General features: G+C 43.1%; 1 protein-coding gene across 1 annotated transcript in view; it reads right to left on the reverse strand.

Moving 5' to 3' along the window:
* The window catches only part of EVC2 (EvC ciliary complex subunit 2), a 209,103-nt gene that overhangs the window by 119,967 nt on the left and 72,303 nt on the right, over positions 1–16,833 (reverse strand). Inside the window, exons 8-9 of the mRNA XM_006163194.3 lie at positions 3,687–3,821; positions 790–929 (exon numbers count right to left, since the gene is read on the reverse strand). Of these exons, the coding sequence (XP_006163256.1) occupies positions 790–929; positions 3,687–3,821 (275 nt within the window). The remainder of the gene's footprint in view (positions 1–789; positions 930–3,686; positions 3,822–16,833) is intronic.

Below are 16,833 nucleotides of genomic sequence, written 5' to 3' on the forward strand. Positions count from 1 at the left end.
AAAAAAAGATAAGTGTTGGCGGGGGTGTGGTGAAAGGGGAACTCTCTTACACTGCTGGTGGGAATTTAAATTAGTCCAACCACTAATTTATGGATTATATGGCAGTTCTATTTGTGGATTTTTGAGGAATCTCCGAATGGTTCTCCATGTGCGTTACTGGTCTTTGCATCTGCTTTGTCATTCCCCCCATCCCACATCTAAAATGTCTTCCTTGGAGCCAGCAGGTGATGTGGTGGTTGAGGTGCTGGACTCCCAAGTGGCCAGCCACGGTTTAAGTCCTGAACCTGGAGGCTTGCTTTCTCACTTTCCCTCTCTCTCTCTCCATGTTTCTCTCTGGCCAGTTTAAAAAATAATAATAAATAAAATTTAATACATATTTCTAAAAAAAAAAAAAGCCTTCTTTACCTGATCTACTTGGAAAGCACAAAATTCAAGAATGAGTTAAATGTCATCTCCTGTGAAAAGCATTTCTATGACCTCTCAGAAGTAATTCTCCTGTGCACAGCCAGCCCTGGTCTTCTCATAAGCACCATACTTACCAAACTTTATGGCCACTTCGATTTGCATGTCTGTCCTCTCCACTAGATTATATTGCCTTAGAAGAGGAGGTTCAATTTATACATTTCTTTTCCTAAATGTCAAGCATAGTGTTCAGTGTGTGGCCATTGTTTGCTCTCTATTACTGAATGATAAATAATTAAATGAATGAATGTGATACAGTGTCTCCTCTCACGCCATGGTAAAACATCCATTGCACTGTGGAAGTATAACAGAATTCAGAACTCTTACTCTTCTAAGGCTTGCAGCATGCTCCCAGGGTCCTCAGAAGACAAGATTTCTATCATCTGGTCATTAAGGGAAAGGTCCTCATTCACACCATCTGCTGAGGTGAACGGCGAAGGTTCCAGCTTGCTCTCATGAGGTCGAACCTTTAGGATAATGGCAGAAATAACTGAGTGGGCCTTCTGTGAATGCCCTGTGCTAGGAAAGCCAAGAGCGTAGGTGGGGCACCCGCAGTCAGAGAACCTGACTGACACCACCACTGGTGAGAAGGGTAAACACAGACAAACAGAGCCTCCATTTTCTCATCAGATGGTCATATTCTAGTAGCCCTGCACAGGGGTGTTGTGGGGATAAACCCAAATGGTGGGTATAAAGCCCTTTCAGCTGGTAAAGCTCTAGAGTAAACATTTCGTCATATCATCATCATCATCAAGTAGGGAAAAATTCACAACGGGCATGGGGGATCTCAACACCATAGGTCTGGCCAGTTTCTAACAGGGCGTAGGATTGTAGGATGCGAGTGACATCAGAGATACTTAAGCCCAACCTTCTGATTAGATCAATGACATGTCTGTTTTGTCCCCAGTTTCAAAACTGGGTGATGGCTATCGCTGACAGCTAAGGATTCCTGTTCCTGTGCCAGGGTGCCTTTTCTGGGTTATAGCATGAAACTGTCACCACAGTGTTGGTGCCCTCACTTTACAGGTAACGAAATAGGTTCAGAGAGATGAAATAATATTGAAGGTCACACAGCTCAAAAGGAGTCAGGCTGATCTTTGATTCTGACATAACTCTGAAGGCTCTCTTCCGCTTAATAGCAAGTTGTCGCCTTAGTTGCTACCACACTGGCAAAAACAAACAAACAAACAAACAAACAAACAAACAAAATTGTGAAAAGAGTATTCTGTGGTGCCAGAGTGAAAAATACAGCAAGGGTCTCCAGACCTTAAATCAAATTCACACTTCCTCTCTGCAATGGTAACAATCTGCCTTCATCTCTGGGAAATGAACACGACTCCTCCATCAAAGTAGCAGGGTGCATTTTGTTATTCTGATTGATAACAGATTCAGAACGAGGTCTGATCGGGGGACTGTTCTTGCTTGCCAAGCAGCTTGCGAGCTAACGTCGCCTTGAAAGGACAAACCTCACTTCCAGGAGGCAGGTACAAAAGGAATAGTGGGGCTAGGGTGAGATTTCCAGTCTCCAGAGAGAGGGACTCCCCAGGTGCCAGGTCTCAGACTGTGTCGGGCCACTTTCAACAGGTTGTTTAATCTCATAGGTCGGAGTTTCCTCAACATAAAGTGAGTGAGAAAGATGGCAGGTGTTCCTCTCATGGTGTGGGACCTCCAGAGACACCAAGTCATAGGAGCTCCAGCTGTCAATGTGCCTACAGGGATAAACCAACCTACCAAGGATGCTCACTGCCAGCAACACCTGCATAAGTTTTTAAAAGCTCATCTCACTCCCTGAAGCATGACCTTGCTTTCCTTCCTGTCCATCCACTCCTTGGCTGACTGAGAGCTCATTCATCCCTTCACGCATGTGTGGAGTGCCTTCTGGGAACAGGTGCCACACCAGGCAATGAAGACTGCAGCAGACAACACTGGTGCTTGGCCATATCCCCTTGCCATTCCATTGCAGTGCCCACCAGGACTGCGGGTCTTAGGGTTCCATGCCAGGGACATAATACCGCCTTTCCTCTCTGCCTGGCCCCTGTCCCCAGCCAGGGACTAATGGAATTTAGTGGATGAATAGCACAGCCCCCTTTCCCCTCAGGTGGAATGATCCTGAAGCTGGTTCTGCACTGTCTCCAGAGCTCCTGGGCAGGATTAAGCCCCAGGTACTCAGGGCGGCACTTGAGGATGACTCACCCTTTTACAGCTGCCGTCCTTTCCTTCCTGCCTCACTTCCCTGCCCCTACCATTACTTCCTGGGATCATTTCCCTAGTAAACCACTGGAACCTGAGTACTGGTCTCAATATGTGATTCTGTGGTAACTCAGGAATACAGAGATGGAGGAATTCATATCAGATCTGATGGACGATGACAAATTCACATCTGATCTAATGGATGATGACAAGTGCTGGGGAAGCATAGTGGGGAACCCAGTGAGAGGGCCCTGGCCTGCAAGAAGTGGCCAGTGACAATGCCCAGGGAGAGGTGATGGCCAAGGTGAGACTTAAAGGATGGGTAAGACTTGTGATAGTAGAGGCCAGTAGGTGGCATGATGGTTAAGGTGCTGGACTCCCACATGGCTGACCACAGTTTGAGTCCTGGATGTGGTGGCTTGCTCTTTCACTTTCTCACTCTCTCTGGTCAAATTAAAATAATAATAATAATAAATAAAATTAAACAATTCTTTACAAAAAACTTGTGCTAATTAAAGACAAACGAGATTCTTGGAAAAATACACAAGTGTGAGCACAAAGAGCTTGGCACTCTAAGGCCAGCCACGTTACCTGCAATGGCAGGAGGGAGATGTGGATCAGAAGGTGGTAGGAGAGGTAGGCTGAAGCCAGAACGTCAGGCTAAGGAACCTGGGTTTCACCTCAATATGGCAGCAAGTCTCTGAGAGTTCTTCAGCAGAAAGTGCAGCAAAGGACCTGAGTCAGGATTTGGCAAGAATGCAGGATTACCTGACAGCTGGGTACTAGGCTACAGGGGCTTTCAAATCTTATATTAGCTAGACTTGTTCAAGAAACTCTCAGAAATGACCAATGATGGGGACCCAACTCAGGGCAAACAAATGGGCCTCTGGATGTGGGACCTGGGCATAAGCATTTGCCCATAGCTCCCCAAGTGATTTTGACATCAATCCAGGGCTGAGACTTACCAATCTGGAGGATAAATTTCCATCTAACATTTACCACTAACCAAGCTGCCCATGAGGAATAAGACTCACCCCACATCGGGTAAGCATGTATCCCTGCAGGCACTGACATCGAACCATGAAGAAAAGCACGAGCCAGGTCAGCATGAGGGAGAGGAGGAAGGCTGTGAAGAACCCTGCTGCATGAAGACCGTGGTCTGGTAGCACCTGTAGGGATGGAAGAGAGGGTGAGATTTGTGTAAGTCCACGTGTTACGTCTCTCAAGTCAAGTAAATGACCAAGAGTTTTAGCTGAGTAAGCAAGGTGTCAGGCAGACCCACTGAATTTGAACCCAGTTCTGTTGGCCCCCGGCTGGTTGACCTCTCTGAGCCTGCATTTCCTTAAAGCATTAGATGGGGTGAGCATTGCAAGTAGGTGATGCATGGTACTTTGCACATCGGGCCATCCAGCCTCGAGCCTGGAGTATCATGGCCACTCAAGAATGCTAAATTCCCAACTGAATGTGTACCAAACCTAAGGCGGCACCAGGAGTCTGTGAGGTTTTCTAAGAGTGAGGGGCACAATTTTTGCAGAAGCTGGAAGAAAAGAAGCACCCTTGCCTTCCCTCAATGCAGTTGTTTCTTCCCCACTGTGGGAAGACTTTCCCACCAGAGGTGCAGCTGAGACTGCAGGGGCACAGTGGAGGATACCAATGTTACTGCAGATGGGCAGCTACTGGGCAACTCTGCAGAGGGACAGGGTGGAGGGCTTAACATGCCTTGTTTATTTCTCTTTCCTCTAAAGACTTCCCCTAGGACTCAGAATGGCTGAGTCACTAGTGTGATTCCACTGATTGGCCAGGAGCATCTGACATTAAAAAAAATATGAAAGGCATGTGAGTTCTAGAAGATCTATATTCCTCCCCCTCCTCCGCCTTTTCTTAAGAGCTGAAAAAGATATAAAAAACATCAGCATGTTAAGGTTGTCAGAATAAAAATGGAGTCACTTATGTCTACCTGTGTCAAACCCTGACTAAAGGGAACCAGGGAAAGCCATAAAGGGAGAGGATCTCATGCACATATGCCTGATAGCTAGAACTGTCACAAGGACAGTCTTGCACAATGGTCACTGCAACCTAATATGTTGGTCCGGCCATGTGGCATAGGGAATAGAGCACTGCTGCATGATACTGAGGCCATAACAGGGGCCCAGGTTTTAGCCCTGGGTCAACTTGAACATGCCTGGCCTGTCTGTGTGTGCTTGTGATCCTGGCTGGCTGGAAGGATGGAGACAGAATCACAGAGTGGTGGGATCCTGTTGCAGGTACCCATCTCTTTCTCTTTCTTATAAAATAATTTTTTAAAAAAAAATTTAAAAATTACTTCTCGGGGCTGGGAGGTGGTGTGGCAGTTGGGCAGCTGAACTCCCATATGGCTGACTGCAGTTTGAGTCCCAGACCTGGCAGCTTGCTTTCTCACTTTCCTTCTCTCTGTGTGTGTCTCTCTCTGGTCACATTAAAATAAATGAACAAATAAATAAAATCAAATAATTCTAAAAAAAATCTAGAAATGGACTCACAAATAAATTGTATTAAGTGACCTGTCCTTAATCAAATGCAGATGGTGAGGGTGGGAGTGAAAACACAAAGGAAAAGCGTGGGGCCCGTCTGGGTTAAATGTCCGACACCCACGGCCAGGATGCCAGAACACAAAGTACTAGCACTGCCGGCTGCACGTTTGGGGGAGGGGAGGTTTAGAGAACCCTAACTTAATTTTAGCCTTGTTAATATTTTTTCATCTTTACCTTTTATAGTCCTTAAGGAACAAAAAATAGTGCCAAAATGATTAATATATCCAGACAAAAGACATTGAACGGTGTTTTTGTCAGAGTACGAACGATGAGCTAGGAAATGGCTGACTCTGAGATGGAAGAAAGACACTGAGAGCAGAGAAAGCGCAGGCGGACGCGGCTCACAGCTTAGAGCGCCGCCAGCTGCCGAGCAGAGCCTGAGCCGGCGCCCGCCCGGGGAGGAATGGCGGGCTACGACGCAGTCACGAGGAAAGGGAACGCCCTTGTTGCCGCTGGAGCGCCAGAGTTCAGCCCTGCCCCCTTCCAGCCAAGCGTGTGTCCTGTGTCCGGGGAGGGCGCTCATCGCAGGCTGTCTGGGTAAAGGAGTGGCCGCAGGAACTAAGAATGACCATGAAATCACCGTGAGTGCACCCTTACAAGCAGAGCAGCACCACACATGCACAATATTTTGAAATTTCACTTTTGTGCAAGGAGCAAAGAAGCTAGAGCTTTTTTTGGGGGGTGGTTTTTTGCTATAGGGCGCGTGTGCTCACCTGAAAGAGACAGAGAGGCACAGAGACAGAAAATGAGAAATCATTCCCCCCCACCCCCCCATGGTCACACTGCAATCGCTTCTCCTCCATTCTCCTCTTGGCATCTTGGGCACGCATGTACACGTGCTCGGCGTGAGTTTAAGCCACTGGGGTCGGGACTCGAACCGAGGTCCACTACACTACAGGAGAGTCCAGCAACATAGCTATTATGTCAACTGCTGGTCCCGAAGCTAGTGTATTTAATAAACAAAAACGGAGAAAAGTATGATGAAGGCTTGACTGAATCAAGCTATAAGAGTTGAGGATTTCAGAAGGAGGGCTGATAAACTCCAACCAGGGAGAGAAGCCATTGAGAAGCAGGGGTAGGATGGATTGTTCCTTCCCTCCAACATTCTTTTAAAGTAATTAATTTATTATTATTATTATTTTGGAGAGGATTTTACTATAGGGCACGTGCGCTCGCCAGGAAGATAGAGAGAGAGAGACAGAAAGTGAGAAACCACCCCCCCTTTGTTCTCTTGCTATCTTTCTCTATCCTCTTCTCATGATGGGTAAAGTCTTTTTACGAGCAAAATGAGAAATAGTGACTGACTGTTTAAAAAAATAATTAGAATAATAACAATAATGATTGGGAAAAACATAGAAAAGATATAGAATGATGAAGTGGGGAGATTAATGTCTCTGTATTGACTGACATGCATGGTATTCCCTCTGGAAAAAGCAATGCAATACAGTGTAAAGTTATATGTAATCCAATGTAACATAAAGAAGATTATGATGATAATAAAAATTTTTAAAAAAGAAAAAAAAATTACTTCTGCATGCCTGGCAACTTCCTGTCCAATCTTGAACTGATGCCACTTGTTATTGATCTTTGTAGCCAAGGATAACTGTCCCAAAGCAACTTACGTAATTCTTACTCATTTTTACTATTTTTTTAAAGTTGTTCTTTCATGAGAATGAGAGACAAGGAGAAAGAGAGAGACCAACACCCTCAAAAGAATCACACTATGACCTCCCTCCCCCAGACCTCCTAGCCTGCCAGGATCATGAGTGTGTGCACCCATCCTGCACAGACTGGGAACCAAACCCCCGATCTTCAATACAGTTTCAGCATCACTTGAGCATTATGCTACCACTGTTTCACTGAGCTGGCCTTTTCAAGAAGTTCCTTCCCTTTCTCTCTCCCTTTCTTCCTCTCTCCCTTTTTTCTTTCCTTCCTTCCTTCCTTCCTCCCCTTCTTCTTCCTTTCATTCCGTCTTTCTCTTCCCTCCTTCCTTCCCTCACCACTCACTTCCTCCCCTTAACTATTCCTTCCTTCTACCATCTTTCCTCTCTCTTTCTTGTGAGAGAAGAGAGAAACAAGCATCTTCAATAGGATTTCACACCATGGTCCTCCCTGTAGCTTTGTCGGCCAGCCAAGACCATGAGCATAGACATGCCTAGGGTATACAAGCCAACTGGGAGCCAAACCTGGACCTTCCATATGGCTTCCAGCATTGCTGAGTATTGCATCACTGCTGCACCAACACACTGGACACTCATTAAAACAAAACAAAACAAAACAAAACAAAACAAAACAAAAACAAAAAATCTCATTTTTTTCTCACCTTCCTGAATATACCTATAGTTTACTATGGCATGCATACTCTGCATTGCAATGCCTACTCTTGGATACTTATTTTATTTTACAGAGTATGTCTGTTATTCAGGTTTTGATAAGCAGCTCGTATCTTACTAAGCACTTTCAACAGCCCAGCCTTTGGGCTACAACTGTGTTCTCAAACACATATCAGAGCCTTTTGGAGACCTCATGAACTTGTGGATCCATGGGCCTCAGGCCTTCTCATTCACTGGGCCTGGGCTGGCCTGAGAAGTGACATTTCTAACAGGTTCACAGGGGATGCTGCTGCTGCTGCTGGTGGTGTGAGGACCACACTTTGGAACCCATGGGCTAAAAGTTTCACACAAATTGGCTCATTGAATTTTTCCCAAAACACTTTGAGCAAATGAAAAAGAACTCTGAATTTTGAAACCAATAGACCTGGACAGAAATGCCAGCTCTGTCAAAATAGCTGTGATACTTTCATCAAGTGACTTAACTTCTGGAAACCTCAGCCTTCTCATCTGTACTAAGGGGCTAAAAATACCTCATAGCATGAAGAGTCAATAAAACAACGACTATGGAGGAATTCAGTGCAAAGCTTGGCTCACTGATTCAATCAACAATTATTGCGTGTCTGCTATGGAAGTTCTATGCCAGCAGCTATTTTGACTGTGCTTCCGGACCAGCAGATAGGGAATGGTTACGTCGCTGGACTCCCACGAACATGACCGTGATTTGAGTCCCAGAATCCACGGCATAAAACTCACACTGGGCGCATGCATGTGTGCCCAAGATCCAGAGAGGAGAAGGGATTGCAGTGTGGCCATACTCTCTGTGGGGGTTGAGGTGGCGGTGGTTTCTTGCTGTGCCCTCTAGCAAAAATTTCTCTAAGAAAAAAAAAAATGCTTCTTTCTCCCTTGATGTGCTCATATGCACAACATGGAGACCGAGTCTGGCATAGGCCTGCCTCTCTTCACCAGTAAGGGCCTACAATAGCACAGCACAAGAGCTTTATGGGCTCCAGACTCAGGAGGCCTAGGTGTGACACCCAACTGCCACTTACAGCAGTGGGCACAATGTCCAGCACCACCACAGCAGGGCCTTAGACAAATGTTTCACCTCCTGCCCCACTTCCCTCTTTTGTAAAAGAGAGATGACAGCCCTGCATAGGTGGAAGTGAGAATTAAGCAAGAAATACAGATGAAGTTCGCAAATGAGTCTTGCCTTTTCTGTTATGGCCTAAATAAACAAAGGGGGTTTCTATTGATAGGGTCATTGCTATGGTTTGAATGTCTCCTTAAAACTCATATGTTGGGATTTGGTAGTGATGGGATTAAGAGACTGAAAACTTAAAACTGAATATAGTGTTGAAAAGTAGGACTTTGGGGGGATTAGATTAAGGTCATCAGGGGCTCCTTGACTGCCTCCTGGAGGGTTTATGAGGAGAGGAAATAGACAGAGACGTGGACACCCCTGCCTTCCACCATGCTGTGGGACAGCCAGAAGACCATCACCAGGTGTGGGCCCTGGAGCTTCAACCGCAAAACTGTGAACTAAATAAAGCACTATTCTTATAAACCACCCAGATTCCAGTATCTTCTGTTACTAGAAACAGAACAGAATAGAACGGTAATGGAGATACTATTAATCAGTCATTGTATCAGAAGGTGACCTCACGAAAGTGAGCCTGTACTAAGGGAGTCTCACATTTTCATATCTTCATCCTTTCGAATGTCTTAGCCAAAATGTCTATACTCAAAAATGAAGGGGAAAACATGTCTGTGTTCATAACAAGAGGCTTTAAAATGTTTAACCTCATTTAACCCAGTAATTTTGTATCTAAGAATCTCCTCAGGAAATAATTTAGAAATATGCAGGAAGGTACATATACAACACTGGTTTGATCCAGAAATGTCCACAAAGATTTATTTATATATAAGGCTGTTTTTCAGAGCAGTGTATAAGTAACACATTTTGTGTAGGTATCCTAAATACTCAACAGTATAAAGGGTTATTTTACATTTATATAAATTATTCCATTCGTAAAGAGTGCAATTATACAGCCATTGTATTAGTCTTAAAAAGCAAAGTAACATGTACATGACAGGAAAAACACCTTTTAACAACAAAAGTTGCAGAAGAGAAGCAAGCTTGTTTCCTTCCCATATCTACATCTAGTCTCAACTTCCAGATGTAATCAACTTAAACAGATGCTGTTTGAATTTTCCATGGTTTAGTTAACCAGAATGGTAAGTCAGCCTCAACATTCTTTTAAAAAAAAAGTGCAATCTTTATTTCTTGATTTCTCAATATTATACATTATTTACATTATTTACTGAATTCTTGCCATGACAGATGTGCCTGGAGTGATTTTCAAGCCACCAGGTCCAGAACTAGAACTGTGGTCAGCAATGTGGGAATCCAGTGCCTTAACTATCATGCCACCTGCTGGTCCCAAGTTATTACTTTTAGTTAGTAACCTTTATAACTTTAAGTTTAAAAGACCTCAATTTCTATGGTATTTAAAAGAATTAAACCTCAATTTTTCTGCCCTTAAGTTTAGTGAATAACTTGTGTCTTCTTGATAAGAAAGATGATGAAATTAGTGTCCCACACTTGTCTCAACCTCTCCTTACCCACTTTTGCCTTCCAGCATTTATCAGGTTTATAACATATACGTTTTGTTCTGTAACCACAATTCGACTTTTGCACACGTATATATAATTCTAAAACCTTTGTGTATGCATATATAATTCCAAAAGTTACAATTTAAAAAAATCAAGACAATTCATTATGATAAGTCAAATGTTGTTCACTGAGGAATAAAGTAGGTGAATGTAATCCTTTGTCTAAATATCTGCCCCTAAAAGGATGTAGTCCCTTTTCTTATACTTTATCAAGATTAAAAGCCATGCTACATTTACTGTGATTTGGACCATCATGTCTTTGCATAACTTTTTTCTTTTCCTGAGGTTTCTTCTCATTGCCTTTCTCTTCTTCCTGGTATATATCCATTTCCTTAATGATAATAGCTATTGCAAGAAGTCAACATTTTTGTTAGTCATTATGCCCAAAGTTCTTTGACTTTCTGATCTAATTAGGACTGATTACTTTCTAGTCTTGTTGCACAGCTGTTGTATTAAGCTTTTTTTTTTTATAATGGTCTTCTGTATTAATTAAACTGTTTTTGGATTCCACTTCTTCCTTTCTCTCAGATACTTTTTTTTTCTTCTTTTCTTTTTTGGAGAGATTTTTGCTATAGGGCGCGTGCGCTTGCCAGACAGACAGAGAGACATAGAGACAGAAAGCAAGAAATCACCCCCCAGGGGGGATGGTCACGCCACAATCCCTTCTCCTCCATTCTCCTCTCGGGATCTTGGGCACACACACACACACGCGCCTGGCGTGAGTTTTAAGCCACCGGGTCCAGGACGTGAACTGCGGTTGACTATGTGGGAGTCCAGCAACATAGCCATTATGCTAACTGCTGGTTCCCTCTCTCAGATACTTTTTAAAAATTCTCAAGTAAATTTATTTAGAAAATATATTCTTTTCTTTTTTTTTCAGAGAGGTTTTTGCTATATAGCACGTGTACTTGCCAGAAAGACAGAGATAGAGAGACAGAAAGTGAGAAATCACCCCCCAGGGGAGATGGCCACACCACAATCCCTTCTCCTCCATTCTCCTCTCGGGATCTTGAGCACGCACGCACATGCGCCCGGCGTGAGTTTTAAGCCACCAGGTCCGGGACTCAAACCGTGGTTGACTACATGGGAGTCCAGCGACATAGCCATTAAACTAACTGCTGGTCCTGAAAATATATTCTTTTCTCATACAGTTGAAAATGCTGTTCTTTGCTGTTGTTTTGAATGCTTGCTTAGCTGGGTATATAATTCAAGGTCCAAAATCACATTGCATCAGAATGTTGATGGTACCACTCTAATATCTTATGACACAAGCATGCTGATGACCTTTTAGAAAGATCTGCTTTTGCTTTCTTGGTGTTTTTAAGTTCTTCTCCTTTCCCCTGGAGTTCTGAATATATATAACTATATAAAAAGATTTTCCAATATTTTTAATGTTATAAAAATAATCATATGTACACATTATAATCCCAATTTTACTAAAGTAAATATACATACATACATACACATGTGTAAACTATGAAGAAAATCGTCCACAATTTTGTCAAATGTGGTTACTTGATGAAGTTTTTCATCTACATGCATTTGTTTGTTTGTTTCTAAGATCTCTACAATAGCCATGTATTATTTTTATGGTAGGAGATAAGGCGATGATGATGATGATGATACTAATGATATTAAGGAGGAGAGTTTGTTAGAAAAGGAGATGAGCCATCCAGATCCTCCTTCAAAGGACTTGATGCCAAGCTACCGACCATGTGGTCAATAGAGAGTCTCTAGCTTCAAGGTCTGAGTCACCTACAGAAAGCCATCCCACCTAAGACCACGCCTTTCCTGGGACAGCTTGCATCTAGTAGGAGAGGAGGGCAAGAGTGTAATGGCCAGGAGACACTTGCTCTGGTGCTCCCTAACAGGTTGGCTTAAACCGTCAGCTCACATCACAACGCAGTTTCTTTCTCTGTCTAGTCTGGCTTCCTACTTCTTCCCTTCACAGGGGATCACTGAATCTGTCAGGGTCTCTAAGATCACCCTCATGCTGGATGCTTCATTAGGAGTATTTGCAAGAGTCAGTATATAGAGCTACCCACAACTATGATTCATTGAAGCAAGAAGCTATGAAGGAAAATCAGCAAATGAAAGAGACTGACTGCATAGGGTAACACACACACACACACACACCCACACAAAGAGGTACAAGCTTCCAGAGTTCTCTCCCAGTTAAATCACATAAGATATACTAACTTCCTCCAGTAATCATCTGTGACAATTCAAGTGAAATTATTTCTACCAGGGGAGCTCATTGGCAGTGTCCAGGGATTTTATTTGGGTTGATCACTTAGATACTCTCTCCCTGACATGTACCAAAATTTCAGACTCCCATAAGGCCAGTGGCCATTCAGCATTAATTATTGTTTATTAAAAAAGATTAATTTCAGGCAGTGAGCCACTCTCATTTTGGAAATGGTGGGAATCCTCCTGAAATCTAAGTTCCCTACTTACCAATCTCATAAGCAGATCTTTCTAAGGGCAACAGTCTTGGTTCAGATATGTTAATGCTTTTGCTGCACACAGTAAATATATTATACCACAAATTGTGTCTCATCATTTGCTTTTAGTGAAGTCAATTTATAATAAAAAATTTAATTCAAGATGACTGCAAACCATAGAAACATGTATGGTTTAGGAGCTAGAAGACAACCAGCTTATTTCTCATCCCTGCAGCCACAATGCAGATGGTAGTTAAGGTTTAACTTTTCTGACAGATCTTCAAGATCACCCTGACCTTTCAGACTGTCAAAGCTAAGTTAGAAATAGGAATGTCAGTCAGATGTTTATTGGAGCCTGAATTGATGTGTGATGTCACATATAACTTGTGTACAATGAGCTAGCTGGTGTCCACAAACTCCGTTATCAGAGATTGTCACAGAACAAATTCTGTTTTTGTACTGAACATCCTTCTGATCCAAAAATCTTAAATTTTGATTAGGGCAAAAACAAAATGCAAGTTCTCCTTTCATGATGGAAATATCGCTCTGAGCCTTGAGCCTTGACTGTGTACCTACTGGACAAGAAAAAAAAACCAATAAGTTGGACAAATATGAATCGTGTTGCATGGAGGTTATGTAAAAATATTGAGAGAAAGGAGACAAAAATATGTCTCTAAAGAGAACAAAGACGCTAGAGATCAACTATCTGTTTTCCAGGTTCACTCTCTCACAGGAGGCAACAATTTATTTTAGCAGCTTTGAGAAAAGGGATAGAGGTTTAAGTATGGCCAAGTGGTTTGAGCTACCAGACTCAAGGTGAGCATGTTGCTAAACAGAGGAATAGCTTTGAATCTGGCCAGCCCCATGGTCAACTGGTTAAGGGAGACAAATCCCACATGGTCAATTAGACCACTTGAATCCTGGCCCCAATAGTTTGAAAAACATGCCAGGCACAAAGTCCCGACAAGATGGAGAAATGGAGAAGGGACTGCATATAACTATATCCCATTGGGGAATGTTTTCTCCCTCTCTCTTTGGATCTGTCTCTTCCTTTAAAAAATTTTAAAAAATGTTTAAAAATGTTTAAAAAAATGTTTTTAAAAGGAATGCAGGGATGGAGATGTAAAGAGAATTAATGAGAAAGGTTGACCTATATTCCCCAGAAAGCTATGTTGAAGTCCCAACTCCCAGTACCTCATTTGGAAATTAAGTCTTGGTAGACGTAATCAAGTTAAGAAGAGGCTATAATGATTAGGGTGAGTACCAAGTCAAATGACTGCACCCTTATAAAGTTTTGGAAACATACAGACACATAGAAGATGGACATGTGAAAATTGTGACAGATAATGGGGTGATGCAGCTCTAAGTCAAAGAACAACAAGGATTTCTGAAGTCACTAGAACCTAGGACAAGACTGGGAAGGGTGCTCCTCCAGAATTTTTAAATGGAATATCCCTGCCAACATCTTGATTTCAGACTTCCAGCCTTTAGAACTGTGAGCAAATACATTCCCATTTTCTTAAGGCACCAAACTTGTGGTGATTTGTTGTGGCATTCCAATGACCTTAATACAAAGCATTATATGCTTTATCTCACTTGATTTTCAGCAATCCAGTGTGTGTGTTGGGGGGTGGGGTATATTATCTCCATTACTCTGATAGACAAATGGAGGTATAAAGAGATTTAAAAATTAATCAGAATCCATGGCTTAAAAATGACAGCTCTAATGAACTCCAACATCTATGTTCTTCCTCAGTAGAGCAGACTGCTTACTGTCCAGGGTGCTCCTGACCTCCCAGATAAAGGTAGAAGTTACTTGTCTAATTTATGAAAACCAGAAACAGAGATTGGGATGGAATTACAGGTGGGCAGGGTCACTGTACCATAAAAGGAAGGAACAAGATTCTCATGCATGCTTGCACTTTCTCTCTCTCCCTCTTTCCTTCCCACCTTTACTTCTTCCCTCTCTCCCTCCTGCTTCATGAAGTAGAACTGACAGATGAGTCAGGCCACTTAAATCCTCTTAAATCTTCTTCCTGTTCTCACTTCCACCATCTTGAGATCTTTGGCCAGATTCATGGCCAAGAGAATTTGAAGAGTAGAGGCCTCATAGGCAGTTCAATGGAGCAAGACCTAGCTCAATGTAGCAACACAGCTGCAGGAATCCCTGTATCTAGGAACAGGACAAAGCCAAGCTCAGCTTCACAGACCCTACCATCTTTAACCCTTCTCTGTTGTAAGTCCTATTTTCTTATACCAAGTGATAAGCAAACCTAGGTAAAGTCTGCCTCTCTGGGGACAAGCCCACTCAGGACATTCAATGTCTTTTGTTGTTGTTGTTGTTGTTGTTGTTAAAGAATTATTTATTTTTATTTTACTCTGTTTGCTATTATTGTTTTTCAATTTAACCAGACAGAGATACAGAAAGAGAGAGAAAGGGAAAGCGAGAAAACAAGCCACCAGGTCCAGGACTTGAACCATGGTCAGCCACGTGGGAATCCAGTGCCTTTAACCACCATGCTACCTGATGCCCCAGTCTTCTTTCACCTAGGTTACTAAATTATGTTATGCTCTGTTCCCCTAATCTGACCATAGTGCTTCTACTCTTCAACATTTTTACACCATGAAGATGGCCAAAGATAGCTTTATGGAAAAGAGCAGGCTCCAACATCATCAGTGTCATTATCACCATCGCCATCATCACCATCAATACCACCATTATCACCATCATCACTATCATCATTGTCATCACCATAAGTAACAACAGTACTATCATAATCATCACCAGGACCATCACCACCATCGCCATCACCACCACCACCACCATCATCACCACTACTACCATCACTGCAGCTGAGGTGCATTGAACAGATCCTAAATGCCAGGGATAGACCCAAGTGCTTTACAGGCATTCATCCCATGAATCTCCACAACAATAATGTGAGGTAGGTACTATTTTAATCCTTATTTTATACATTACAATGCTAAAACACAGATAATTAAATAAGTGGCCCAACGCATAGAAGTAGTAAGCAGCAGACCTAAGGTTTACATCCAGCAATAAATCTGAGTTAGCAGCCTTCAGGCCATAGGTGCCTCTCTTGGTTCAGGCTCCAGCCTGTTCTCTTACCAGGACTCCTGCACTGGGTCATCAAGGGCTCATGCCACTGTTAACATTCAGACTCCCACTCTTAGTGCACAGCTCACCTTTGGGGTTGGAGAATGAGAAGCAGAGCAGGATTTTGCAATTCCTGAGTCTCTGGCCAAGTCTTCATATTTCCCTCTAAAACTAGTCTTAACCATCAATACCTTTATTGAACTTTATCCACAGGCCAAATATTAATTTTCAATCTTTCAAATATTGTGAACTAAAAATTCTCATATCCATTTCACATGTGTGAAAGGCTTTCCTACATCCAATTCTGTTGGCCTGAAATGCTTCATTTAAGCAGATACATCACAATGGACTGCCAGGTTTGACAGTGTCTAGACGCAGTATACTTTCTTGACATCTAGTTAATTCACTAGTTTGATGAGCCCAGTGCAAGGAGCTCACCACCCCACAGAGAAATGACAGGCAAGAAGACGATGCCTTGTGAGATTGGAAAGCTTGGAGGACCAGATAAAGGAGGGGGAAGTCAAAATATCAAAGAATGCTTCCGAAGACAAGTTCAGTAGGAAGAGGAGAATGAGCCAGGCAGAGAGAAGAACGCAGGTAGCAAGTGAAGATCCCATGCTTAGCCATGGTGTCTCGTGCTGCTAAGATGCTGCTTCTCAGAGGCTAGGTCACATGGGAAGCCCAGGTTCCCTTCCTTGCTCTTCCTAAAACAGGCCAGGCATAGTGGCACACACCTGAAGTCTATGATTAACTGAAAGGCAGGAGCATTGTGACACAGGAAGTCTTGTCAAAATTCAGTATCTCTCTTGTTAAACAGGAAGAAGTGGGACCAGCAGTTGGCATAATGGTCATGTCGCTGGACTCCCATGTAGTCGACCACGATTTGCGTCCCGGACCCAGTGGCTTAAACTCATGCCGGGCGCATGTGCATGCATGCCCAAGATCCTGAGCAGAGAATGGAAGAGAAGGAATTGTGGCCTGACCACCCCCCCTGGGGGGTGATTTCTCACTTTCTGCCTCTCTGTCTCTCTCTGTCTTTCTGG

Source organism: Tupaia chinensis, unplaced genomic scaffold (assembly GCF_000334495.1).
Source record: "Tupaia chinensis unplaced genomic scaffold, TupChi_1.0 Scaffold141490_1, whole genome shotgun sequence".
NCBI lineage: Eukaryota > Metazoa > Chordata > Mammalia > Scandentia > Tupaiidae > Tupaia > Tupaia belangeri.